This window comes from Carlito syrichta, unplaced genomic scaffold (genome assembly GCF_000164805.1).
Source record: "Carlito syrichta isolate Samal-C Ts95f unplaced genomic scaffold, Tarsius_syrichta-2.0.1 Scaffold301930, whole genome shotgun sequence".
Taxonomy (NCBI): Eukaryota; Metazoa; Chordata; class Mammalia; order Primates; family Tarsiidae; genus Carlito; species Carlito syrichta.
The window spans coordinates 463,628-490,739 of record NW_007246026.1 but is presented as its reverse complement, the minus strand read 5'-3'; the positions used below and the strand labels follow the sequence as shown (position 1 = coordinate 490,739).

Genomic DNA, 27,112 nt, shown 5'->3' with positions numbered 1-27,112 from the left:
CAGAAAGAACAGGCAGACACCCCTCCTTTGGGTCCCCTCCCGCTATGGGAGGTTTTCTGTCTTCTTAATAAACTTCTGCTTTCTAAAAAAAAAGAAAACAGACAGTGGCGACATGCAACACTGGCATTTGGGATCAGAGAACTCCATGTTCTTGATCCAGAAGTTGAGGTGTGGCCATTTTGTCATGGCAACTGTTAAACAAGTAAATAGAGTAGAGTCGTCATCCGACTTGTCTCCAGTGATGCTCAGTTTGTTTTGAATATCTACTCTGTGACTTTTCAGCTCTAAAGCCAAGTAGATAGATGGTACCTTTGGTTCAGCTCCAAATTTTTCATTTCTCTCAAATGAAGTTCAGTCTTTTTTAAAAATAGAAACACATTGATGTTGAGCCATTTTCAGACTGGATAGGTTTCCTGAACCTTGTCTTTTTAATGCTTTACACTGCTCCTTATTTTTAGAGCATCTTCTAGGCACCAAGAAGAACTATTTCTCCTTTCTTCTGGTAGATAATTCCCTAAGATAGAAAATGACACATGTAGTCATTATATAAATCCTTTTATTTTCCTGTAAGCATCTTGAGCCTCTGCTATTTGCAGCTGTTTCTGGGGAGAAGTAGGTTGGATAACCGCAAACTCCCATTCAACTCAAATCCAGCGTACCACTCTGCAGTGCAACTTGAGGCAGCAGAGGAAGACTAGCATCCAGGGATCTATTAGCCTTTACCCAGAGTCCTAGATTTCTTCATATGCTATGATTAAAAAACAAATAGGGCAACCCCTTCTGGTTCCCTTCCACTGTAGGAGCTTTTCTGTCCTCTCAATAAATCCTGCTTTAAAGAAAAACACAAACAAATAAGTGAAAGGGTCTAAGCTGTGTTGGAATGAGGAGGAAAACCCTGGAACCTACTTCTCTGGTCTGAGGAGGGCTTAGCTGCTAACTCCAACTGCAGACTTCAGGCAATCTAATATTGACCAACTGCTTTACTGGCCACTGTGAGGCCACAGTCAATGCAGAGTGTAACATCTTCCCACTGGTTGTCCGGGTGTGGTGGCTCACACCTGTAATCCCAGCACTTTGGGGGGCTGTGGTAGGAAGATTGCTTGAGTCCAAGAGTTCAAGACCAGCCTGGGCAACATAGAGAGACCCCACTTTTATATAAGTTAAGAATAATGTAAAATTAAAAACAAAATCTTCCTACTGGTATTCAAATTGAGAATTGCCAGAATGTGTTGTCCCCTGCCATAAGGTGAATTGGTATACACTCTTATAATCAGTACAAGGCCAAAATAAAAATTTGACATTTTCATCTAGTAGACAATGATAAGACAAAAGCTAAAAAAAAAAGTGAAGGACACTAGAAAGTTCCAGAGAAGGCAGAACAGTCTGGTGCAGTGATTCTCAAGCACAGTAAATTTTCCCTCAAGGAGGACATTTTGTAACATCTGCAGACATTTTTGGTTGTCACAGCTGGAGTAGTAGGGAGTACTACTAGCATCTAAAGATCTAGAGGCCAGGGATACTGCTAAAAGCCTATTGCACAGGGCAGCCCCCAACAACAAAGAATTTTCTCTCCCAGAATGTAATAGTACCAAGATTGAGAAACTCTAGTCTAGTGACTAGTCTCCTGAATTAGGCATCTAGATTCTACCCCATGCCAACCAGTAGCTGTATGAACCTGGGATGATACCCCATACCTCTATGACCCTGGTGTCTGCATATACTCCATGTACTGGTATTTCCATATCCTGGGGTATGGGGTAGGTGGGAGGGAGATTTCCTGACATATCAAACTACAGTAAAGGGTTAAAGGGAGTTTTCAGGTTCTATAGGTCATCAGAAAGTTTAGAGATTAGAATTATAAATTATTCTGAAGGGGGAGAGATGAGCTTAGGATTGGTCTGAATAAAGTGACTAACTCTTGGTTTGCCTAGGACTGAAGAGTTTCCTGGGACATGAAACTTTCGGTACTAAAACTCGAAAAGTCCTGGGTAAAACAGGATGATTGGTCACCTTGCATGGGATAGTAGTTTCATTAAGTAGGAAGTTGGGACTACTGTTTACTTGCTTTGAGAAACTACTTGCTATATATACACTTTCTCAGAGGAGTAAAGAAAGGAGCAAGGGAAAGTTTCTTGTAGGGAGCTTTTCTCTTATTTGCTTGTCAGGAAGGCAGGGAAGGGCCTCTCATTTCAGTGGCCTTGTAGGTAATACAAGTTATCTGCAGGCACCAGGGAAAGGAAACCAAAGATGTAAGAAACCCGTCCAGTATTTCAGTGCTCTTCTTACTTCGCATCTGCCTCTAATTCTCTTGACTACTTCTTTTTAGGGGACCAATTACCCAAAGGTTAGTAATATAAGTACTTTTGAACCTTGATCCAAGGGACAGGGTCCAGGTGTTCCCAAATAAAGATGCTTTTGGGCAAGAGGCCCAGAATCCTACCATAAGTAGCCAACTTCCCCTCTGCACCTTTCTCTTTTCTGCCTGAAGGGCCTTTGATTTCCCTGACTTGGCATTCTGTGCCAGCGCCTGCTTCCCACAGCTGCTATTCCAAGAGCAATCCCAGTGAGCATTCTTCTCCACGTGTTTCCCCCCATAATGAGCTGGCTAGTATGTAAGCCATGGCATAATGGCTTTCATTTTCTGACTGATGCTCCAAGAATGCGTTTGAAGTCAGATCACACTGCTTCCCAGAGAACTCTGGGATTCTCTGCCTCAGTTGTACTCAGAAGCTGTGTCTGGGCAAGCCCAGCAAGCTCCCACTGTGTATCGATGCCACTGTGTATTGACTCAATGTGAAGAGTCAAGGAATCCCTAGAATTGAGGAAGACAGAAGAGATGTTGGGACACTCTGAGGCTGTTGTCCCAGAGGTGTTGTGCTTCTGTACTTCTCCTCAATATATATCCCCTTGACTGGTACAGCAGCTGTCTGCTTGCAGAACTGCTTCAGACTGGTATTTAACACCTGTTCCTTGAAACGATAGCAGTTCATCGTCCCTTAAATCACTTCCCTATTTGACCTTGGCACTAGGCACTAAGGATACAAAAACAAATGAGATGTCCCTAAACTCAAGGCATTTAGTTTTATTAGAGAGAGGCAGAAAAGTAAAGCCGTAAGTTAAAAATGAGGTGATTACTCTTTTACATGTCTGCACAGAAGAGGGGCATGAAGTCAGGCTCCTTGGAGAGACTCTTTTATAGTTCTGTACATGTTCCTTTTTTGTTGCATCCAGCTCTTGTTTCATGATACGGTATCTTTTTATTTCTCATTTATCTCTCTGGGGCTATTATTGATAGATTGTTTTTGAAGTTTTTTTTTTGAGTTGGAGTCTCACTCTGTCACCCAGACTGAGTGCAGTGGCCGCTCCTGGCCACCGCAGCCTCGCCTGCTGGGCTCCGGCGATCCTTCCGCCTCAGCCTTCCAAGTAGCCGGAATTACAGGCATGCGTTACCATGCTCGGCTGATTTTTTGATTTATTGTGGAGATGAGGTCTCGCTGCCCAGGCGGTTCTCGAGCCCGCGGGCTCAGGCAATCCACTCACCTCAGCCTCCCAAAGGCGCGGGATTACAGGCTGAGCCACCGAGCCCGGCTTGAAGTTTTTTTAATCGCTGTATATTCTGTTTTCTCTAAATTGCTAGTTTTGGTTTTGGTCTTCGTAGTAGATATTTTCCTTAAATGTTCAATAATCCCTAGCTGCCTGCTTACATTTTAAAGTTAGGCACTAAAAATTTCTGTGTTAACCATAATCTTCACTGTAGGGTCATCTGACTGGGCTGTGTCCCTGGGGAAGCCCTGACATCTGTATTTTTAGGTCTTTTGTTTTAGAAGGTCAGATTGCTGAGAGAAAGCACTTTTTTTTTTGAATAGGGTCTCTCTGTCGCCAAGACGAGTGCAGTGGCACGATCATGGCTCACTACAACCTTGAACTCCTGGGTTCAAGCCTTGCTTCCAGCTTAGCCTCTCATGTAGCTAAGACTACAGGTATGCACCACCACGCACACAGGGTCTCACTGTGTTGCCTAGGCCAGGTGTTGAACTCCTGGCCTCAAGCCTTCTACCCTCCTCTGCCTCCCAAAGTGTTGGGATTATAGGTGTAAGCCCCCACTCCCAGCCAAGAAGGCACTTTTGATTTCCCACTTATGTCTGAAGACTGAGGTATGAAGAGACCTGGATCATCTCAACATTCAGTGTGGAATTTTCAGCTGATCCTCCTGTTTAAGTTCAGTACACCCTATCCTCAACTGAGCCTGACCAGGCCAGTAGAAAGATCTTTTAAAGACATTTCCTCTTCCCTATTTTATATCTGAAATGTACAAAAAGTCCTAGACTCTCTCTAAGAGAATGAACTTCTAGTTTTCCACTATGATGGAGCAGGGGGCCTGGAGGTCTAACTGTATTGTTTCCCTTGTTTTTAGCACCACCTTCACCCCACTGCCACCAGTTTCTCTTAGGGCTTCTGTTTCTTGGCTCTTTTTACTTAAGGTTTAGGATTCAGTAGGTCAGTTGCTACTTGCATACTTGCTTTTCAGCTTCTGCTTCCATTCTTTTTTTTCCCCTTAGTTTATTCCTAATAATAACTTTTTATACTATTTTGATGTGGCTGGGGGGGAGCAGAGCTAAATGTATGAATTCAACATTTAGTTTTTCAAAGTAAAGTAAATACTCTTCATAGAACTGAGTATTTAGACTTCAGATTTTTCCCTCTAGTTTGTATTTGCCTATATGTGTGTGCTCTAAGTCCTATTTTGACTTTCTTATTTCCCCAGTTGTTTTAGCATTACTTACTCAAGCTTTAGCTTTTGGGTACCTCAGTTTTTTCTGAAGTTGGAAGGTAGTAGGACTGCTTCTCCCAAATTTCCCTAGAGGAAAGATTCAGTGTCATTAAGTCATGTGGGCAACTACTTTGTTTATAAAACCACCGCCGTTTATAAAGACATTTTTCCCAACTGTGGAGAAGAGAATACAAAAGAAGTGGTGTTTACTCTCAGGAAATTTTAGTTTTTTAGGCAAGGTAATGTTTGTTTGTTTGTTTGTTTGTTTTACCAATAGAGTTCTTTAAGTTTTTTTAGGGAAAAGTGACGATATAAATAGTTGATTTTTATTACTTGTCTTGTTGGCACTATTCTTTGAGCTTTTTTTTTTAATCTCTCATATTCATTCATAGTGTTTCCTTTTTACCATGTACCTTCATGAAACAGAAAATCACTTTTAAAAAAATTGCTCTCTTTTATAACTGTTCACTACAGCTTTTGAATTTCTTAATCAGATTTAGGAGAAAAAAGGAGCCTCCTATCTATTCTTCTGCATCCAGCATAACAGATGCCTCTTTCCTACTTCTTACTTAACCTGAAAAGCTGAAGGTCTATTTGAATTACTTAGAAAGGCTTTTTAATGTCCTTGGTTGTTAAATATTGTTTCTTCTATATAGAGAATCTGCAACGTATAATCTGAGTAGATCTTAAGGGAAATGGCATCAGGTTCAGAATAAGGTGAAGCTGATTTAAAACATTCTGCATCCAAAATGAGACATAATTCAGATTCTAATGTACTTTGATTTAGTCGGCATCCCAATATTCTTTTTTCCTTCTTCCATCTCCAGCTGATCATAAGGGATTAGTATACCTCCAAAGTTTCTCTAACTTAGCTTTTCTCAACCTCAGCACCATTGACATTTGGAATCAGATAATTCCGTGTTGTAGAGAGCTGTCCTGTATATAGGATGCTTAGCACTGTCACAACTTGGGGATTGCTGGAAATATTTCCAGACATTGCCAGAGGTCACCTTGGGGCCAAAATAGCCCCCAGTTGAGACACTGCTCTGATTCAAGTTCATAAATGGAACTAGTTTCTCTTTGTCAGAATCTCCTGACTATACTTAACTTTTCCTCCAGCTAATTTAACTCCAGTCCTTTGCACTGATGCACAATGGCTAAGAGTGTGGTCTTTGTTGTCTGACAGACCTAGATTTGAATCCTGATTCTGCCGTTTACTAGCCGTGTGACCTTGAATGTGATAATCTCTTTGAGCTTTATTTACTCATCTTTAGAAGTAGAAATAATAATAAGTCTTTCATAGAGTTGTTCTAAGAATTACATGAGGTGGGAAACATAAAGCCCTTGGCAAAGAACATGTACAAGTGGTAGAAATTAATATTTCTATTGTTCCCTTGCTCTCCTATGTTGTTTAACCCCCAACACATATCCACACATCTACCCAACTCCTACACTTTCTAATTCTCCCTCTCAAAGAAATCTTATCCATTATCAAGTGTAACCGAAGTTGCTACAGGAAGGAAGTATAAAAAAAAAGGATGTATAAAAAAGAAATCTTATGGCATCAAAATTTCAGCACTCTTAAACTTCACATTGCTTGGTTTATTACCAAGCATTTTTAATCCCCAGATAAAAGCTAGAGCCTCCCTGTGTAGAAACAGAAATGTCCAACAGAGTAGAGCAGGTACTGTGTGGCTGGAAATAATATTGTTTGGGAGGACTGGAAGCAAGTTTCCCGGCCTCCCCAATAAGAAAAAGGATTGGACTTCTAAATAGTTGCTTTGATGGAAATTTAAAAAATTGCATCCTTCAGCCACACTCGGTGGCTCAGCCTGTAATTCCGCACTTTGGGAGACTAAGGTGAGTGGATTGCCTGAGCCCGCGGGTTCGAGACCCGCCTGGGCAACCTGGGGAGCCCTCATCTCTACAATAAATCAAAAAATTAGTCAGGTGTGGTAGCGTGCGCCTATGGTTCCAGCTACTTGGAAGGCTTGAGGTGGAAGGATTGCTGGAGCCCAGCAGGTCAAGGCTGTGGTGGCCGAGAGTGGCCACTGTACTCCAGTCTGGGTGACAGAGTGAGACTCCAACTCAAAAAAAAAAAAGCATCATTCTTTTTTATACTTCCTGTAGCAACTTTGGTTATACTTGATATGGATTTTATTCCTTCCCAGCCTCTTGCCTGAGTTGTTGTGGAGGTGTACAATCTTCATAGGGTTGTGGTTTAGATCATAGAATTGCTGCAAAGATGAAATGAGAAAATATGTGTGTTGCACTTGGTACAAAGCCAGGAATATACTAACTGCTCAATAAATGACAGCTGGCATTGTTATTGCTTTTGCTGTTCTAGTTGCTGTGAGAAAGGGTGTTAGATCTGGATAAAACAGCAGACAGATCTCAGAATGCCAAGCCAGTAGAAAGAGCTTTTGGAGGCTTTTCCTCTTTCCTGTTTTATATCTGAAATGCACAAAAAGTATAGGCTATTCTACTGACTGTACTGCTCTCTTTGGGGCTCCTAACCAGCCTAGAAAAGCTTTGTCCTTAGGAGCTGAGAGTGGTGGTACTGTTTCCCGTCTACTTGACATTGTGAGGCAACTAAGTGATAGAAATCCCTTGGCCAATATCAAAAAGAAACGATTGCAAATGAAAATAAATAGAAGTAAATAATACATGATAGACATGAAGTCATTTCAGCAAGATGTGTTGGCTCAGTTCAAATACTGCTTTCCTGTGCTTTGGAGTGGTCTTTAATATATAATGTTTGCTGAACCAAACACTTCTGAATTTTCCCTGTAGGGATATGAAGATATTGCTTCAAGGGGGAGAGGTCCAGCTGAGTCTGTTAGTCTGTAAAACAGAGAATTGACCCTGTTGGCTTGACCTCTGGGGGTGGGGGCGGGGGATGTCTTGCAGGTCATGAAGACATATCACATGTACAATGCCGACAGCATCAGTGCTCAGAGCAAACTAAAGGAGGCGGAGAAGCAGGAGGAGAAGCAAATTGGTAAATCAGTAAAGCAGGAGGACCGGCAGACCCCACGCTCCCCTGACTCCACAGCCAACGTTCGCATTGAGGAGAAACATGTTCGGAGGAGTTCAGTGAAGAAGATTGAAAAGATGAAGGAGAAGGTGTGTATGCTCTGACCGTGGAGAAATGTTCTGGAAGGCAGAACTGATAGGAATTTTGCAGTAGGCACCAAGAAGAGCAGACAAGGAAACTCTGGGTTCTTTTAGAACCAAATTATTAAAAGTGAGTCTCTCTGTCCTGGCAGGAATACTAGATATTGGAAGAACTTGGGCACATGGGCTCCAAGTTTCTAACCTCTAGCAGATAAACAAGAAACAGTAGTCACCTTTCTCAATCCATTTTCCAAATAGAGGTCAATATCCTATTGCTTGGGGGGCAGGCGGGCAGTGACTATCCACCTAGACTTTGGTTTCAAATGTAAGGTGTTCAGGGGCAGGGCTAGTGGCACCTCCTCCAGTTGGAAGAATGGTATTTGAAGATAGAATCAAAGTGGGGCATGCATCTTAAGTAGGGAGTTTCATTAACCTTTCCTGAATTGATCTACATTATGCCCTTGAATCTCATTAAACAGAATTAGAACCCAATTTAAGGCAGTTGCGCATAGGGAGTAGCAGCACAATTGTGGTTCTTGAATGTACTGTACTTTCATCTTTTAGAGAACAATCCCCTCTTTAAAAAAAAGTAAAATTGAGCTTTTGTTCCTTTTCAGCGCCAAGCCAAGTACACGGAGAATAAGCTGAAGGCCATTAAAGCCCGGAATGAGTATTTACTGGCTTTGGAGGCAACCAATGCATCTGTCTTCAAGTACTACATCCACGACCTGTCTGACCTTATTGATGTAAGTGCTTAAAGCCAGGGACTGAAGGACACCTCTTTTCTGGTTTCAGAATCAGACATTCCCCGATTCTGATGTTCAGGCACCTGGAACATTTTGAGAACAATTATGGAGATTAGTAGCCAGGATCCATCGGGGTCTTGCCATGTACCAAGTACCAGGTGAAGCACTTCACAATTTATCTCATTCAATTCTCACAACAATTCTGGAAGGAAGGCATTATTATCTCTGTTTTTACAGATTAACATTCAGAGAGTTTAGATAACTTATCCACAGTCAGTTCATAAATAACAGAGGCAAAATGTGCACCTAGGTCTGATTACTGAGCCTATGGTCATAACACTACTGTGCTTTTCTTTCTGCCAGGAAATTCTCCCTTTCCATAGCTTCTTAAACATAGACGTGAATAGCAAGAACTGAAGAGCTAGAATGCCATGCCTCACATAAATCTAGCATTCGATGTTTCTCAGTATTGTCTCATTGGACTGGCACATCACTCTTAAGGATAATTGTTATCTCCAACTTGTAGATAAAGAAGCTAGGCTTACAGAAGGCTAAGAGACATGCTGCCCAAGGTTACACTGTAAATTAGGGTCTCATCAGGAAAATATCCAGTTGTCTCTGACATCTGGCTCTTCTTTTTTAAAAAAATTATATGTGGTGCAAGGATGATTGAGAAAAGCAGCTGAGTAGATACATGTGCTTTACATGGAGCAAGCACAGGGATTGGCTTTTTGTCTTTGGCTTAGGAGTCAGCCTTGGCCTTGTTTTTCCTGCTGCTTTCCCTCACACCTTATAGTCGAGTCTTCTAATCCTTCTCACCTGAAGACTCCCATCTGGCTCAGGTCCTGAGCCAGTCCTAAGTGAAGCTATGTAAGTACACCGTTTGCCATTCTCCCTCTAGTCATCAAAGTGAGACATTAGCTGATTTAGCATCAGCATCCAAAGCTCAGGGTCTCAGGTGTATCCCCGTCAGTCTGACCTTTGCTTTAGGCTCCTGGCAGCAGCAGTTGGGCTTTGCAAGACTCCAGCCAGACTGCTCATGCTTTTTTGCCTCAGTGTCTCCATAAGTAAACCTACCACATTTCACAATATCACGTGGGGTTCTGGTCTAAGATTTGCTGTTATGGCACTAGCTGCATCATCTAGGCTTGCCACTGAACTGTTCTGGAACCCTGCTTTGTTTCCCACCCCGCTCCCTACCCCCTCTCCAGCAAACTGAAGAACTAGATCAGGTCACTGGCACTTTAATCTAGCCTCATGTCAGAATTGCTTGGGGATTTTCTCTAAAATACAGATTCCTGTCTCCCTTCAGCCACAGATGTTTGATTCAGTAGGTTTCAGCCTTGTAATGCCCTGGATGTCATTGTCTTACTGGGTTAGTGGAGCCCTGGTCCCTGTTCAGGCATGTCTTTGTTCTCTCTGCTTGTTGATGCCAATCTGAACACTGTCCTTCAATGGAGGTCAAAGCCCTAGACAAGATCCTTTCTTTTCCTTGGGGAGCAACTCCTCACTGTTGGGAGAGAGGCCTGTTCTCAGCATGAAGAAAAGAATCGGTTCTTTCTTATGCACAATTTCTGCTGTTTATCTTGCATTTGTAAAAATTAAGACTGTGCAGTTTGCCACACTTCTTCTGTTGGTTTGCCCTCTCTTCTTCCTTCTGCCCTCAGGGCAGCTTCCCTACATTTTTCACCAAAATACTTATCTTAGGAAGAGAGGGGCTACCACTGTATTAGTCACAACTCTTGCAATTCAAAGACACTCCATCAGGTGTGAGCAGTCATTTTCAAATCAGTCCAAGAGGCAAGCTATTTTGTACATCATTTTTATCATATTAAAAAAAGTGTTTTAAGAACCTAACTTCACAGGATGTGGTGTGAAGTGTCATTGAGAAAGAAGTCTCCTTTGTACTCAGCAGGGCCTAGGTCTAGGTCACTGTGAGCAAATCTGGGCCACATGGGTAGTAAAGTTGCTCTCATTTCTTTGCTGCTGTGTTTTGGTTGTATCTTGTTTTATTTTGTTTGTTTTGTTTTTATTTTTCCTGGGATGGGAACAGATTTGTTACTTAATTTTTAAAAAGCTGATAATGTTATTTTGCCTATAAATGTCCAGCAAGAATTTATTTAGGGTGAGACTATGTGCTTGGCATCGGGGTACAAATGGAATATAGTAGTTTTTGCCCTAGAGATATTCAGACTCTAGAACAGTATTTTTCAAACCATAGGTCAGATCCATTAGGGAAGTCATAAAATCACTTTTATGTATTTGACTTGTTTCTTCAAATGAATTGACTAGATAGGGCAAGAAAGGAAATACCAAGTTATTTTACACTAGTGAGGTTAAGTTTTATTTTGTGAAACTTTTATGTTAGATGTGTATGTGTGTGCTTCTGTACTCATGGTCATGTATGTGTGTGGCAATACAAGATGTATTTCTTACTGTGAGTTGGGGATCAAAAAAAGTTTGAGAGCCACTGAACTATGAACAGAGGAGGTCTTTTAGTCTCCTCTATAGGTTTCATGAAGGTAGGAATCAAGAATTAACATATAGCCACAGGAAACAAGGAATAGAAGGAGGAGGAACTCACAGTCTCCCTTGTCGCCCAGGCTGGAGTGCAGTGGCATGATTACAGCTCACCACAGCCTCAACCTCCTGGACTCAGGTGATCCTTTCACCTCAGCCTCCCTAGTATATGGGACTACAGGCACACGCCACCACACCCAGCTAATCTTTTTGTTTAATTTTTTGTAGATGTGAGATTTCACTATGTTGCCTAGTCTGGTCTCGAACTACTGGGCTCAAGCAGTCCTTCTACCTCAGCCTCCAGAAATGCTGGGATTGTAGGCATGAGCCACCACACCCAGTGAGAATAAATATTTTAATGAAAGATGTATTTCCATCACCTCAGAAAATTCCTCTTGTCTTTTCCCAGTCAATCCCACACCCGAATACAATCACTGTTGTGATTTCATGCACCATAAATTAGTTTTGCATGTTGTAAAACTTTACAAGGATAGAATTATACAGTATATACTTTTTTGATCTAGCATCTTTTGCCCAGCATGATGTTTTTGAGCTCCTTCCATGTTGTTTGCGTGTATCAGTAGTTTCCTACTGTTTCTTGCCGATTTATGCATTAAAATGGGCCAAAAAGGTGCAGTTAGAGCAGGAGTAAGTAGGGACCCTGGGTATATTGACATTCTGATCTTGACAGTATCCAGAACGTGGTTTAAGACATGGGATGGATCTTGTTCTAGTCCATTACCATCTGGGTTATGTATACCATTCTGCCTCCTTCCTTAGGGTTTTGAAGCTCAATGCATGCTTAGAGCATCAAGGATACATGAAAAGAACTTATTTTTATTGATGTAGTTACTTTGAGGCAAGGGCTAGCCGCTGACTTCTTTTTATAGTATGATGTAAGATTTAAACTCAGACGGGAGTCCATGTGGGGCATCTGACACACCAGGAAAACCTTGACTTCAGGCCAAAAAGACATTCTGAGCTTATTTGATAGTGTCTAAGAACTGTAGGCTCATTGGAATGTAATTTTCCTCCCCCATACTCCTGTGGTTCTCTCACCCCAGGAGCAGATGTTGAATGAAGAACAGGGCATTGTCCTCATGCATAGTTTGAGTGTTGTGAGTGCCATGCCCCTGGATAGGGAGTCTGTGACACCATGTGCATCCAAGTCAGACATTAGGAAAAGTGGCTTTTTCAGTAAGACATTTCATTAAGAGTGGTTATTCTTCTCTGTGAACTTAAAGTGGGTGTTACGAAACACACATTTTTCTTTTCTAAGCCTTCTATAGAGTCTCTGGGTGACAATTTAAGCTGGTAAAGGGTTAATGAGCTATCAACTCAAGTCATCATACAACTGGATGGGCTGTCATTACATTCTTATAAAAATTTGATTTCCCCTGAGAGATTTTCATCAAACATTTATATAACCCAAAAATGGCCAGGGGAGCCCAGTGTGGCCACAGAACTCACAGAAGCCATGGAAACCATGCTTTGTCTCCATCAAGAGAAAAAATAATGTGCTGCCTTTACTTACTGGTATTCTTCTGGAAACTGGATTAAATATTCAAATCTCATTTACCTAACCTTGCTAGATAGTGCTTCTTTGCTAAAGGCTAAGTTTCTGGCTCTTGCCCCTACAGGTATGTAGGTATTCAGGACTCTGGAAAAACCCTTCCAAATCTCCCTGGTGGGTTGGAGGTGTGGAGGAGCCAGGGGGCACTCTGTGAGTCAGACCCCTACTCATTGGCCCAGAGAAACTACAGAACGGTTATATAAATAGAGACAGTACCCCACTCTGGGAAAACTCCCAGCCTTCCTTTGGCCTTACAGAGTGAGCAAAACAAAAGGCTTCAATTGCCTCGTGTACCCACTTGACTTAGGTTAGTATTCAGCCTAAGTGTATTGCTTCCTGAGACACTGGAATTTGTACCTGTGGCATCAGTTAACCAATTGAAGTTATTAAATGCCTACTGAGAGAAAGGCCTAATGCTGAAGGTTTTAAAGAAGATCGAGGCACTGGCCAAACCCTCAAGAAGCTTGCCTTCTGATTGAAGTGATATGAAATGGCAAGCCACAAAATGAGCGTATGTAATCTTTGTCACATGAGGGCTGTAGGTGAGTGTGGTTCTAAGTGAAGGCTGGGATCAATGGAGGCTAGGATCGCAGAGCCGGCTGGCTTCCCACAGGCTGAGAATTTTATTTGGATCTTGAAGATCTGGTCCAATTCCAGTGGGTGAGAGAAGTGGGAAACGTTTTTAGGAAGAGGAAATTCTGGGAGCTGAAGGACAGAGGTCAGTGATTTGGGGTTATGTTAGTGTTTGTTAAGTGTCTACATGGTGCCAAAGATATGTAACTATCTTGCCTATTATCCTCACAACAACCTAGGAAACTGGTGTTATCCTCATTTGAGGATCACAGGGATTAAGTAGCTTGCTATGGTCATATAGGTAACTTGAGGCCCATGCTTTTTCTAATACTCTACCCTAAACAGAGAGTATGTCATTGGATTACAGCAGAAGAACTTGAAGAAGAAAATAGAGGGAGAGGATGGGAAGATGAAAGACAGATTACATCTGGTTCTGGCTGTTGGGCCTTTCTTAAGTTATTTAACCTCACTGAACCTCAGCTTCTGAGATCGAAAAGTTAAGATAATACCAATCGCATTGGAGTTATAAGTATTAGAATGTAGAATGTAAATAAAGCACTTAGCACCCAGCTTGGCATATAGTAAGCATACTTAGTGAAATAGATCCTTGTTTTAAATTTCCAAACTTAGGAAGATAGGTTTTACCTTAGGAAAAAAAGAGAGGTATTTTAGGTTCTTCAACAGAGATGTGGCGTAATAAAAGTTGCATTTTAGGACAGTGAAGCAGACAGCACTAGTGAAGGATGGTAAGGGTATGAATGTAGGTAGAGGTAATGAGAATTGAGAGGAATGGGGTGTTGCCAAAAATAGGGAAGGGTTTTTGAAGGGTACCTTTCTTCCTCCAAATTCTACCCCCTTCCTGTTCCCTGCCACACACACACACAGTGGGCAGTGTTATTTCTGTTCATTAGACTTGCATCATCAGAGTCTACGTATAGCTAGTCAAGAATGTTTACAGGTTCAAGCACAGCCTGGTTAGCCCAGTAGCATCTCTCAGAGGAGGAAGGGGCCCTGCACGTGCAGCCTTCTAATCAGCTGCTTTTGTCTTGTTTCCATTTGCTCTTCCTTCCCAACTGAATTGAATGTCTTTCCCTCCTCTGCCTTCAGTTAAGCTGTAACTGCTGTTATTCCACGGCAGCCAGGCACCTGCCAAGGCCTGTTGGCACTGAACCCAGAGCCCAGCCCATCGGATGCTCTCACTGAGCTTCTTGTCAGATGCCGAGAAAGAGGAGGCATGTCACATGTCTTTTCTTCTCCAACAGTGGCTGCTTCGAATGTGATCATGATGAGAGGGAGAGGCTGGGGAGAGTTAATTCGATGCTTACTTATGAAATGAAATGGCAATCAGGCAGATGGCCGTACTCTATGTATGGATTTTTCTTTGATGTTTCTTCTCATGTCCTGGACCTCAAATCTGCTTAACCAATAGAAGGGATAATGGATGACCAAGGAATCAGGATCTCTGGGTCCTTTTGGAGGAGTGGGAAATATTGTCACAGAGTTACAGAATGCTATTGGTAGAGAGGATCTTAGGAATTATATTTGGTGCAAAGATTTTCAAGACTTTTTTTCTAGTAAAAGAATTCTTTCTTGAAATCAGATCTTACATAAAATCCCAATGTATTAAATATAAAAAAGAACAGAGCTGGCTTGGTTGAAGGAGGGATAGGAGGCTCCAAGTCCTACTAGTTGGGTTACCCTTTTACCCTCTTCTCAAGGGCAGCCTGAGTGCTGGCACAGAACCTTAGAGCTCTCTGGTCTACGATTTGAACGCCACTGACCTGGTCAGATCTGTTCATTATGCTGTGGTGGAAACAGACTTAGGGATGGGGAGTAGCTTTTGCAAGGTTGCTTGACTCTGCCTCCAGTGCTTTTTTAAGTACAATTGCCTCTCTCATACCCATTTCTTTTTTCATTTTTCTTTTTTTTTGAGTTGGAGTCTCACTCTGTCGCCCAGGCTGCACTCCCGGCCACCGCAGCCTCGACCTGCAGGGCTCCGGCGATCCTTCTGCCTCAGCCTTCCGAGTAGCTAGAATTACAGGCACATGCTACCACTCCTGGCTAATTTTTGATTTATTGTAGAGATGAGGTCTCGCCAAGTTGCCCAGGCGGGTCTCGAACTCGCAGGCTCAGACAATCCACTCACCTCAGCCTCCCAAGGCGCGGGATTACAGGCTGAGCCACCGAGCCCGGCTCTTTTTTCATTTTTCTGTAGAAAATCAGAATCCTTTACATGAAGAATTTCCCTAGTGACACTTATACGTGTAGAGCTTTTTTGTCTTGTTCTTATAGGGCAGGGACATCTATTATCAGATGCCAGTAAAGAGGAGGCACATTGGAAATCCTAATCTGCACCCAAGGCCTGTCCTAAGATGTTGGGAGTTGGTGAGCATGATGGCACACACAGTCAGCCCCCCATAATCTCCTTCTTCCACCCAGAGTTGAGTTAGCTGCTGTTGTAGAACTCCTGCTTTCAGAACCCTGAATGCTGAAATGGCCTGGCTTGGTTGCTATGTTATGACTTAACCACAGTAAACCTCAGGGAGTGGTAGGCAATATTTTTATTATTGAGTTTTGTTATAATGGTATCCCCAGATAAATCTGAAAATGGAAGAGGATTCCCTTTAACTTTCAACTATTCTCATGTTTAAGGAATAGCACTATACAGTGCTTAATTAAATAATGTCATTTTGTTCTTATGAATCTTCTTCCTTCTAACCACCTCACAGTCCTCTAGGGCACGTTTAACCATTGAACTTGGAGTCAAGAACTGAGAATTCTCACTCAGACATTGGAAATCAGAATGTCAGCCTTCTTTCTACTGCACAGCCAGTTTCACTGATATGATCACATTTGCCCTAGGGACCACCATCCCTTTCTACCAAGCCTTTGGGCTGTTCATGGTGTGCTCATGTGCCTTCTCCTTCCCACAGCAGTGTTGTGACTTAGGCTACCATGCTAGCCTGAACCGTGCTCTGCGCACCTTCCTCTCTGCTGAGTTAAATCTGGAACAGTCGAAGCATGAGGGTCTGGATGCCATCGAGAATGCAGTAGAAAACCTGGATGCCACCAGTGACAAGCAGCGCCTCATGGAGATGTACAACAATGTCTTCTGCCCCCCTATGAAATTTGAGTTTCAGCCACACATGGGGGACATGGTGAGGCCCTCTTTCTATCTTTACAACAACCCCCAAAGGGTTTGAATGCACTTGTATCTAGATTCCTTACACAGAAGTCACATTATTGTGGGGCCGGGAAAGGCCTGGGCCTGGCTTCTTGTCAGGTGGGTGAGAGGCACATTTTTACTCATTGAGCAAGCAGCTACTGAATGCCTGCGGTCACACACTCAGGCTAGCCTGTAGACAATGGGGATTAGAGCCCTCAGGGAGCTTACAGTCTAGGGAGTAAGGCCACTGAAGTTGGAAGAGAGGTAGAAATATTCATAGGAAGGGGCATCCAAAGGAGCCCAGCACAGTCAAAGAAGATGAAAAACAGCAGGTATATTCTAAAAACTGCTATCAGTTCACTATGGTGAAAGGAAAGTAGGGGAGGGGAAACCCTCCCCGTGGTGAGACCAGAGGAAGTTGGGGGAGGGGCGTCCTAAAAGCTTCTGTGGAGGAGGAGGGGCTGAGATGGGGAATGGTGTGACCTTTTGTCATTTGGCAGTGTTCTGAAGAATCTTATTCTCCTGAGTTTAGACAATTGTGGTAAGAGTGTATTGTGATAATAGTGTATTTTCCTTGGGTATTGAACAACAACAACAAAATGGGTACCTACAGAAAGGACAAGAGTTAAAATGCTATCCTGAAGACCTCATGCTGGTTGCCCAAAAAAGGGAGCATGAACTGGGGGCCTTGTTTTGGACTCTTTTACCTCCAATGGCCAGCACACAAAGGACCTAAGTAAAGTGAGAGAAAACCCATTCTTTTGGTTACACTTGTGATGGTCGTGCATGCAAGTCAAAGTGAACCTTATTTCTGTAGATGAGAGCCACCATTTCACCTACTGGTTAAATCCGAAGGAGAATGTACAGGTTTACATGATAGGAAAAGATCAAAATGGACCTTCCGGCATGACTGGATTTGGTAGTAGGAATTTTACCAAGACTCGGTTTTTCTCTGCCTGTTCCACTTCTGTGTTAGCTCCATTCTCAGATAGGCCCTTATCCTGTGGAGTCAAGGTGACTGCATTTCTAACCTTCTGTCCTCGTGGGTTCAAATCTAGTGAAAAGAATATCTGCTTTCTTCCCCAAAGCCTCTGCAGAAGTCTCATGTGTCTCATTGTTTTTGACTGGGTAAAGTGGGTGTCCCTGAGCCAGTCACTGTGGTGAGGTGTCTGCAGTTGGCTGGTCAGCTTATGCCTGGGTCACATGCTCCATTCAAAGCTCATGGCCTGAGTTGTAGAGTATAGGTTCCCTCAGTGTAGTGAGACCAAAGCTACCGAAAGGAAGAGTAGATGTTAGAGGTCCAAAGAACAGCAATGTGCTCTTCTTAGGAATGACACTTCCTTTAGGATCGGCATCCAGACTCTTAAGAAATCTCTGCTCTAGAATGACAGCTGTAGCAGTGTAACCAGAGGATGTGCTGTCATCAATAGGCTACTATGGTTAGGGGGCATTTCTGTCCTAAAGACAAAAATGTGGCGATGATTTCTTTCTTTCCTTCTTGGGAAAACCAAACCATTTACAGTTTGTTTCCATTGCTGTGGCTTTGGAAATGTCAGCATCTGAACAGATGGGGAAGTGAGATGGCAGCATGTGCAATTAGAGTTGGGGGAAGAGGTGTCACCAGGAAGCTTCCCCAGGAAGCCCCCATTCCTTACCTGCCCTGGCTTCTGGTCAAACTTGCCTTCCAAGCCCCTTCTCCAGCTGCCACTGAGATCCCCTCCCAAGAATCAGTAGTACTTGGGGATCAGCTGAGTGGAGTGATACATTTTCTGGTGTTGACTGAGTTGCCTTTTGAGCCAAGCAGCTTGTCTCCATAAAGGGGGAATCCAGATGCTAGGTGCTCAGGCCCCTCTTAGCCCTGTCAGAGCCTTATTTCCATACTCTAGAGCACAGCTGGAATATATTACCTTGCACCCCGGTAGTGGACCACTGCCAAAGCATGCATCAGCAGCGCTGCTGCTTCTTAAAAGAACAGATATGGAGGTGATCTTCCCTCTATGATTCCTTCCTGCTGGGTCTGAGTTATTTCAAAAATCAATAGCTTACTCTTCTGCCTGGGCCCTCCCTTTGTGTGTTGTAGCTGATCAGTGGCTGAGCCAGAGCCAGTCCTAGAGCTTGTAAATGTGTTCTGCATTCCAGCCTAGCATTCGTATGAGTGAAAATAAAGAGATGAGAGGGCAAGTCGTTCTTGGTCCCTGCAGCCAGTCTATCCCCATCAGTGTGGGTTGTCTGTAGATTGCAGAGGCAACAGGAGGGAGCTGTCTGGAAGTCCTGAACTAGGGCCAAAGTTCGGGTGGCATTTTGACCGGAAGCCCTGAAACTGGCCAAGGCCCCACACTGACTGGTGTGCTGGGGTGTGCAGCATGTGAATTGATGCCAAGTGCTCTCAAATGTACTAGGAGGAGGTGCTTGGCTCCACTTTTGGTGCCCCCAGAGGCTTGTGGGGCTCTGGATGCCTGACCGGTGACATCAGGCAGCCAGAGAGTTTCACTCTTGGCACTAACCCATTCTGGCCACTGAGCTTTCTCCATTGTGTCTGCTTATCCAAGAGCCAGAGTGAAGTCAGCTCTCTTCAGATCTGAGAGCTGGCTCAGTCTAGCCTCTCAGCTGGGGGAGGAGGTCAAGTCGTTGGGAGCTTAAAAGCCAATGGAGGAAAAGGTCAAGTCTCAGCCCCCTCCATTTGAAGAGAGGTTTTGTCTTTTAAAGTAGAGAATGGTCTGTGGGCATGTGAATGTGCCCACTCCTTGCTGAGGAGAAAGGAGGCCAGTTTTATTCAGATGTTTCTCCGTAGACAACAGGCTAAAGGACTCATGGTATCAAGATGACAGGAGCTGCTTCCACGTGGTTCTTGCCTTCCAACTCCCGCCTTCTGCTCCTCTTCTATTCTCCAGGGGACTATGGGTAACCTCATGCCATAGCCACATCCCCATCAGGAGACAGTAGATCTGCTATTTCTTCACGCAGGAGAAAGCTAGTTAGTTGGCAATAATCCTTGAGGGAGAGGCAGATTTCTCTCCCACACAGATCTAGTGAAGACCTGGGGTAAAATGATAACTCTTTGGAAAATGCCAACCTCCTCCAGATTCCATGCCCTCTGGGGCCCTCTAGCATAGCCTGTGAACTTGTCCTGGCTTCACACTCTCTCATTGAATCAGAGCTGTCACACGTGGCCTGGATTTATAAACACATGCTGGCTGCCAACAGCGGCAAGTTAGCCTCCTGACCCACTTCTCTCCTGCTTTCACTCTGGTGTACAAATGGGGATGAAGGAGGGGCCAGAGAGGTGGCCACTTGGACCTCTAGCAGGAAATCCTCACTGTGCCAAAGCATTGTGTTTCTGGAGCTGGAGCTGCCTGAGGCACTCTACTTCAGCCTCCTCAGCCTTCCAAGGAGCTGCAGACCCCGATATACCTGCCCTTGGCCAATCACCAGCCTGGAGATGGGCTCAAAGAGAGAGACTTCATGTTTCCAAAGAGATTCCCCTTTCCCCATTCCTTTTGTGTGCTATTTGGTCCTGGAAGAGGTCCATACATGTTGGCTTTGGATTTTGTTTCAACATAGAAACTGTGAGTCTTACACCTTGAATGTGAGTAGTTTTATTGCCAGTAATGGGAACTCTGGAACTGCCAAAACAACTGTGTCCTCTTTCTGACCTGGTGTTGCTTTCTTTTGGCAGGCTTCCCAGCTCTGTGCCCAGCAACCTGTCCAGAGTGAGTTGGTGCAGAGATGCCAACAGCTGCAGTCTCGCTTATCCACTCTAAAGATCGAGAATGAAGAGGTAAGTTTCCTGCCTAGGAGTCTCAGAGCCACGCTCTGAGTTTTCCTATTGAACCTCTTGCTGCTGCCCATCTGGGAGCAGGTGGAAGGAGCATGCAGAGAATGTCCGGGCTGCCGCAAACATTTCCTAGCCAAATGTAGTCTTGGACTTTCCCCCTCTGCTACATCCTGCCCTTGAACTCCAGGAAGTTACTCTTGCATTGCCAAAGGTTGTGCTCTATTTTGAGCTTTTGCAAAATGCATTTTTTCCCCTCTACACACTTAATCAAAATGGCACTTGGCAGTTGTGTGAACAATATTGTGTCTCTGAAACCACCCCCTCATGCCTATCTTTTTTCAACATTTTCAAACAGAGGCCTTTGACTTTGATACTTCAAACATCTCTATCCTCTTAGGAAAGGATGACTTTCTTCTGGGCCTAGCATATTTGCTTTCAACAACTAGTTCAAAAGGGCAGTCTGATTGATGATCCAGCTTTCTGTTGAGCTCAAATGGCTTCTTACCTTGCATCTCAGTAAATCTTACTTTTCCCAGAAAGATCAGGAAGTACTGGGGATGGGACACTTAGTTTGCAGATAAGGAAATAAGTTCATCAATTTGCTGAAGGTCATGAAGTAGAACCTGGGACTTTGCAGGACTAAGGCCCATCACACATTTTAATAGCTGTTTGTATGATTTGATTGATTTGGATTGATTTCATTCTCTTTCCCTTACCAGTTTCATTATAACAAATAACGAATATTACATTTTAGCAATAAACAGTAAGTAAAAGAGCTGGGTCAATTACCCAGCACAAAGGAGGTAGTTGTTTTTAGGTTCTCACTGAAGAGAGTAGCATGCTATGGCAGTGTCCATCTGATGTTTGTCACTCACTAAGTGCACTTTTCAATGGGAAGCAGAGCTCCATTCCCTGACAGCATCCTCCAGCCTTCCCCAGGCCACTCTCTCCCTAACTTCAGGCTGCTTTATCACCTGCTATTTTGCATCCTGCCCTTCGTGTATTATGTTGACTCTTGTCATTGCAGGTAAAGAAGACAATGGAGGCCACCCTGCAGACCATCCAGGACATTGTGACTGTCGAGGATTTTGATGTGTCTGACTGCTTCCAGTACAGCAACTCTATGGAATCCGTCAAGTCTACAGTCTCTGAAACCTTCATGAGCAAGCCCAGCATCGCTAAGAGGAGAGCCAACCAGCAAGAGACAGAGCAGTTTTATTTCACAGTAAGGGAGCTCAATGGCCTTTAAAAAGCATCAGCAGGCACTGAGGCACACAAGAGAGATTGGGAACTCAAGAGTCCTTATTAAGAGTCTGAAGGGCAGGCTTTGAATATCCAAGATATGAATCTGGACATACTCAGAGACAATTCCTACACTTAAAGGCACAAACATCTACCAGTTGTCTGTGACTTAACAGGGACCCCCAAAAGAAAAAATGCTCCCAATATATGACTAAGATGTTCTTTTAAGAGAATTTGTAATCTGCTAGTAGGCTTTAGTTTGAAAGCTTCCTTCTCAACCACAGGGAATCACGAAAGAGGGATTTCATCTTTTAGTTTTTGAGCACTACATCCAAATATTCTCTATAATGTATATCTTGTTTTAAAAATTTGTAGTCTCTTCTAGGTGGTATGACAACATTATTTTGTAACTTTAATTGGTGGGAAGCTAGTTTTCAAAATTACTGCTAAAATTTAAAAGAATGGGTAATGTGCAGTGTTGCTGTTTTACAGAGAATTCCAAAACATTATACTTTATTATTCTTGCGTCTCCAGTCTTCATTTAGACAGATGGACCCTTTTTTTTTTTTTAAAGTAGTGTTAACAGTTCTTTGGAAAGTTGCTAGCTGATCTTTGGTGCTGCTTTTTAATAATTAAGTTATTTTGAGCTTGCCAAGTAGGATTTATTGCCTGGACTAAAGTTTATTTCCTAATCTTCTGATGACCAAGAAAGGAAAAATTAAGTTTGCAGATGTGAGATGAAATATAGCCGGTGAATGTGCATACTAATTCTGAATGAAAGGAATGAACTTGTTTGTCAGTCTGCATGCAGTAAATTGAATTATTCCTCCAACTGGAACTATTTGTTTAATTTTTCTTTGAACACTGCCCTTTCACCATTAAGAATGCTAATGAATTTTTAAGTTTTTAAAAAGAAATCTGTTTCTTTAATTAGTTAAGCTCAGATTTTTTTTTATCCTAGAAAACTGTTAAAAGGGAATGGTTTCATCAGTATTATTCTTCTAAAACAATTTTTTAAGTTATTGTACAAAGCAAAATATACTCATTATATACAACTTAGAAGCAAAAAGAAGAAAATAAAAATTGTCCATTATCTTAACACCTAGAGATAATGGTGTTGGAATATATTCCCTTTCCATCTTTTTTCTATGCATATGCAAACTATATGTGAGCATAATATTTATAATTTTATTACAAAAAGTGGGATACTACTGTACATACTGTTTTACAATCTAAGTCATTTAATTATAACATTCTTTAAGCATATTATAAGTAAAATACCAAAATCTACACAAAATAATAAAATGACATTTTGGCTCATTCATTCATTCATTTAAAAAAAAATATTTAACACACTACCTGGTTTGTGGTTAGTGCTCAATAAGTGCTTAAAATTTATTGTCACCATTATCATCATTAATAATATATATATTAGTCGTTTTTATTCATCATTTTTTGAGGATTTACCTTTTGGCAGACACCATGCTACAAACTGGGGATGCTGTGAATATAAGATGAAGAGGGGAACAGTGAAACTGGGCGTGTAAAGGGAGAACTTTTTTTTTTTTTTGAGTTGGAGTCTCACTCTGTTGCCCAGACTGGAAGCCACCTCAGCCTCCACCTGCTGGGATTCGGCGATCCTTCCACCTCAGCCTTCCAAGTAGCAGGAACTACAGTCGCGCGCTACCACGCCCGGCTAATTTTTTTATTTATTGTAGAGATGAGGTCTCGTCAAGTTGCCCAGGCGGGTCTCGTACCCGCGGGCTCAGGCAATCCACTCACCTCAGCCTTCCAAGGCGCAGAATTACAGACTCAGCCACCAAGCCCAGCTGAGAACTTTTATTTTTACTGCATCTATTTCTAAACAGTTAAGATAGCTTGATTTTTGTAATTAAAAAATGTAAAATTTTAAAAATGCATATATGCTCATGTGCTTGAATGGCAACCAGGATGGCTGGAATTGGGAAAGCATCACACACAAAGTGACTTTTGAGCATGATCTTGAAGAATGAGTCAACCAGGCAGGGCTGGGTTGAAGAATGGCATTCCTTGAGGAAAGAGCAGAATGTGCAGAAGCATAAAGGCATGCAAAAACCTGGCTTAGATAGGGAGAGAACTTTCTGACTATAAGGAAGGATGTGTCGCTGCCCCAAGCTTCATTATCTAGGGAGCTTGTTGAACACTCTCTAGAGGCTTTTAATAATAGGATTGTTTAGCTGCTCTCTCTGGACTGCTTAGATATAACACTATTTAAATGACCTAATCTCGTTACATTGCATATTTCCATTTTTTAGGTTAAGTAAGAAATTTTGGACCTAAAAATCTGTATTTTAAGACAGTCTTTTGTCAGAATTGCTTTTTGACTTTAAGTGAATCTGTAACATTTGTATTCAACATTGACCTTTAGTTAAAGCAGGAATGACCATATTCAAACTGGTGACCTCTCAAATCCCGTCTACCCTTTCACCTTCTGTCTAAATTCTTTGATGTCCTCTAACCCATTTCCTGTCTTTTGTGGCCCTAGTGCTACTTATCAAAATTGTGTGCAAATTTCCTTGGCTAACAGGAATGGTTTTTGTCTGGGCTTGTCTAATAATGGATTTATAAGGGAGTTCATCATTTTTGTGACTGGTGCTTGAAATGTGTCAGATAATTCATTTCATGATAAAAGGACTTTTTTTGTGTGGTGAAATAGATGTTTATGAAAGAAGAGGTGCTCACGTTAAACAGATTGGCTGCCTGTTTACCATACAACCCATACAAAGTCAACACAACTGCAGACGTGCTTTTTTTAGTCTGTTGCCTCTGCAAACATTGCCTGTGTGTTTCTCTATGCCCTTCAAAAATGTCAGACCAATGCATCCTGGAAGCTCCCTTCTTTTGGAAAGTTGGGAAGAGGTCCTTGGCCATGGCTTGACTCCTAGGAGGTGTTTCTAGTGACCAAGAGGCCTGCTAGGAAAGCTTTCTGACTGCTTGTGGCTGTCATCATCAGACTGATTTGCCCAGATGACATCAATTAGAAATTTGAAGCATATGACCTATAAAGGTCAATTGCTTGCAATAGTCTCAGGAAAATACCAATGGAATTTAAAAGCTTGAAGCGATTTGAAAAAATCATCCAGCCTAACCTTCTTATTTGAAAAATGTAAAGAAAATAATAAATCCAGAGAGGATGGGTAGCTTGCTCAAGGTTCTCAGCAAGAGCTGAACCAAGAACTCTGGTCACCTAGTCTTTGGCCACAGGCTTCTCTCTATCCTGCTGAGGAAGCTGAGGTGAGGAAAGGATGTAGGAACAACTCAGCAGCCTTTTCCTCTTATTTGCCCTAAGTGGGGACATGATTCCTGATGCTCTTGGCTTTGTGTTTATCACTCATCTTCTTCTGTAACATGTAATTCAGCAATGTCTCCTTTTTTTCTCATTGCCTTTTTGAATGGTGGTGATTAAAAGCAGATTTTTTTTTTTTAAAAGATACAAACATTTCCAAAGGGCATACAGAAAAAAAGTGTTGTAAAGCTTTTGCCCATTCCTGACCCTCCTTCCTCTTCCTTCTGCTGGTAATTGAAGCCAGTATCCTTTCAGAGGTATTCTATGCATGGACAACAACTGAGGTATCTGTAAATACCATTCAATAAATAAGTAACATAGAAATATAATGAAATAAAATGGAAGTATTCCAGTCTTACTTTTCTTCACTTCCTTTTTTCACTTAATTTATTTTGGATATTATCTTTATATTAGTTTTAAAAGATCTGCCTCTTTTTTCAATGGTTGGATGGAATTCATGCATCATTTATTGAACCAATTTTCTGCTTGTAGACAATAATGTTCACTGTTTAGCCAAGGTTTACCAAAGCCTTACAAGGCTGGCATTTCTCCTAAGTATTTCCTTGTTTGAGGAGTTGGAGTATGAGGTTCTTGTATGGAGGATAGAACATGGAAGGGATTAAGGATAATGGCTGATAAAGTAACAAAGCTAGACTACCCGAATTCTTAGGGACAGGTTTGGGTAAAGTAATAGAAGAGGAGACAATGCCTTGGCCACTGGGGTACTGGGTTAGACCGTTAGACTTGGAACTTAAGGTCTGAGATTTTTTTATCTTGATATTCTCTCGCAGGTCCTTGGTAAACGTGTACTAAGCAAGTACAAATGAGTGAATGCCCTTGCCTTGTTGATTAACCTGGGAGATATGCTCCATTTAAGGTTTATTCTATTATGTATTCTGTCTGACAGCTGTTTCTTGTTTTAAAAATTGACGGGAAGGAGGGGAAATGTCAGATGCCTGGATGGTGGAGAAGCAACCACAATAATGACATCTGTGTATCTGTGCACATGGGACTGGCTAGGCATAGTTAACTCCTCCTACCCACTCTACCCCTTTGCTGCAGTGGATACTTATGGCCTTGGGTTCACACAGATTCAATCCAAGAAATAAGTAAGGTCCCGTGAGTTTTTTACCCTCATGGTAAGAGTGTACTTAAAGGGAAGAGTTTTTTAAATTTGAAAAGCATTCTTGTGCCTCGTCCTGTTTTTTTTTTTAAAGGCCCCAAACCTTCTGCTTTGATTCAGCATATATTTTAGATCAAAACAAAGACGTTTAGGGAAGGAATGGTTTTTAGGTTAACTAAGCAGATGATTCTGATATAAGGAATATTTTTTGAGTACCTGCTAGGTGCCAGGCCCTCTGCTTATCACAGTGATGCTTGTTATCCGCTTTTATTCTCAGCAACTTTGAGAAAATGAATGAATGAAAAAGATATCTTTCCCTTTTTTTCAGATGGAAAAACTAAGATTCAGAGGTTAAGTGATTTGCCCAAAGTTAGAAGAGTTAGTAAGTGGTAGGACTAGACTATTCCACCTCATGCTTTTTCATTGTAACACAACTAAAATGTCTGCTAAGGAGGGAGGACTCTGAAATAAAAATTATATATTAATATTTTTAAATAAGTAAAACTCATGACTGACAATTAATAACCAATAAGGAATTGTTAGGAAATGAATTCCCAAGATCATAAGAACCGAATGGAAGTTTCCCAGTAGCAACAAAACAGCACACTTCTGCCTTCCTTCCTACTTTTTGAAGAAATTCTCAGTTTTGATCATTTTGAGTGTGAAAGTTGTGGCTAGACTGTGTTTTAGGAACTTGATTTTATTTTGGTGATACCTAGAGTAAAAAATTACCCTTTATTCTGCTCTTCCATTGAGGAAAACTCCAGGAAATCATTTTACTTTTGGGTGTTTGATCAGGGAAACTAGGTGTAGGCAGTGGAATGAAAGAAAATTAATTACCTAATATTGGAACATGCCCTAAATAAGGAAAGTGACCCTCATTGCCCAGGGAAGGGATTTTGAGATTTGAGATTATAAGCAGCACTTTTCCTGGCCCCCTGGGCCCCAGAAGTCATCAAAAAGCTACATGTTCCTCCCATGCCTTCAGCAGTCTCAGCTCTTTTCTCTGTGTGTCTGTCCAGCAGCAACTGAAGCCTTTTCCCTCAACTCCACCAATAAAGGCAAGGTCATTTATTCCCAGTTTATCTTTCATACAAATGAGTGCTGACTTCTGGACAGGATAGGGAAGTAATAAATAGCATGCCTGCAAACTCTGGGATTCCTTTACCTTCTCATACCCA

General features: G+C 42.2%; 1 protein-coding gene across 1 annotated transcript in view; it reads left to right on the top strand.

The window, feature by feature from the left end:
- The window catches only part of SRGAP2 (SLIT-ROBO Rho GTPase activating protein 2), a 252,681-nt gene that overhangs the window by 179,340 nt on the left and 46,229 nt on the right, over nucleotides 1–27,112 (top strand). The window contains exons 6-10 of the mRNA XM_021711204.1: nucleotides 7,682–7,897; nucleotides 8,506–8,634; nucleotides 16,234–16,458; nucleotides 20,143–20,244; nucleotides 21,269–21,466. Coding sequence (XP_021566879.1) covers nucleotides 7,682–7,897; nucleotides 8,506–8,634; nucleotides 16,234–16,458; nucleotides 20,143–20,244; nucleotides 21,269–21,466 — 870 coding nt within the window. The remainder of the gene's footprint in view (nucleotides 1–7,681; nucleotides 7,898–8,505; nucleotides 8,635–16,233; nucleotides 16,459–20,142; nucleotides 20,245–21,268; nucleotides 21,467–27,112) is intronic.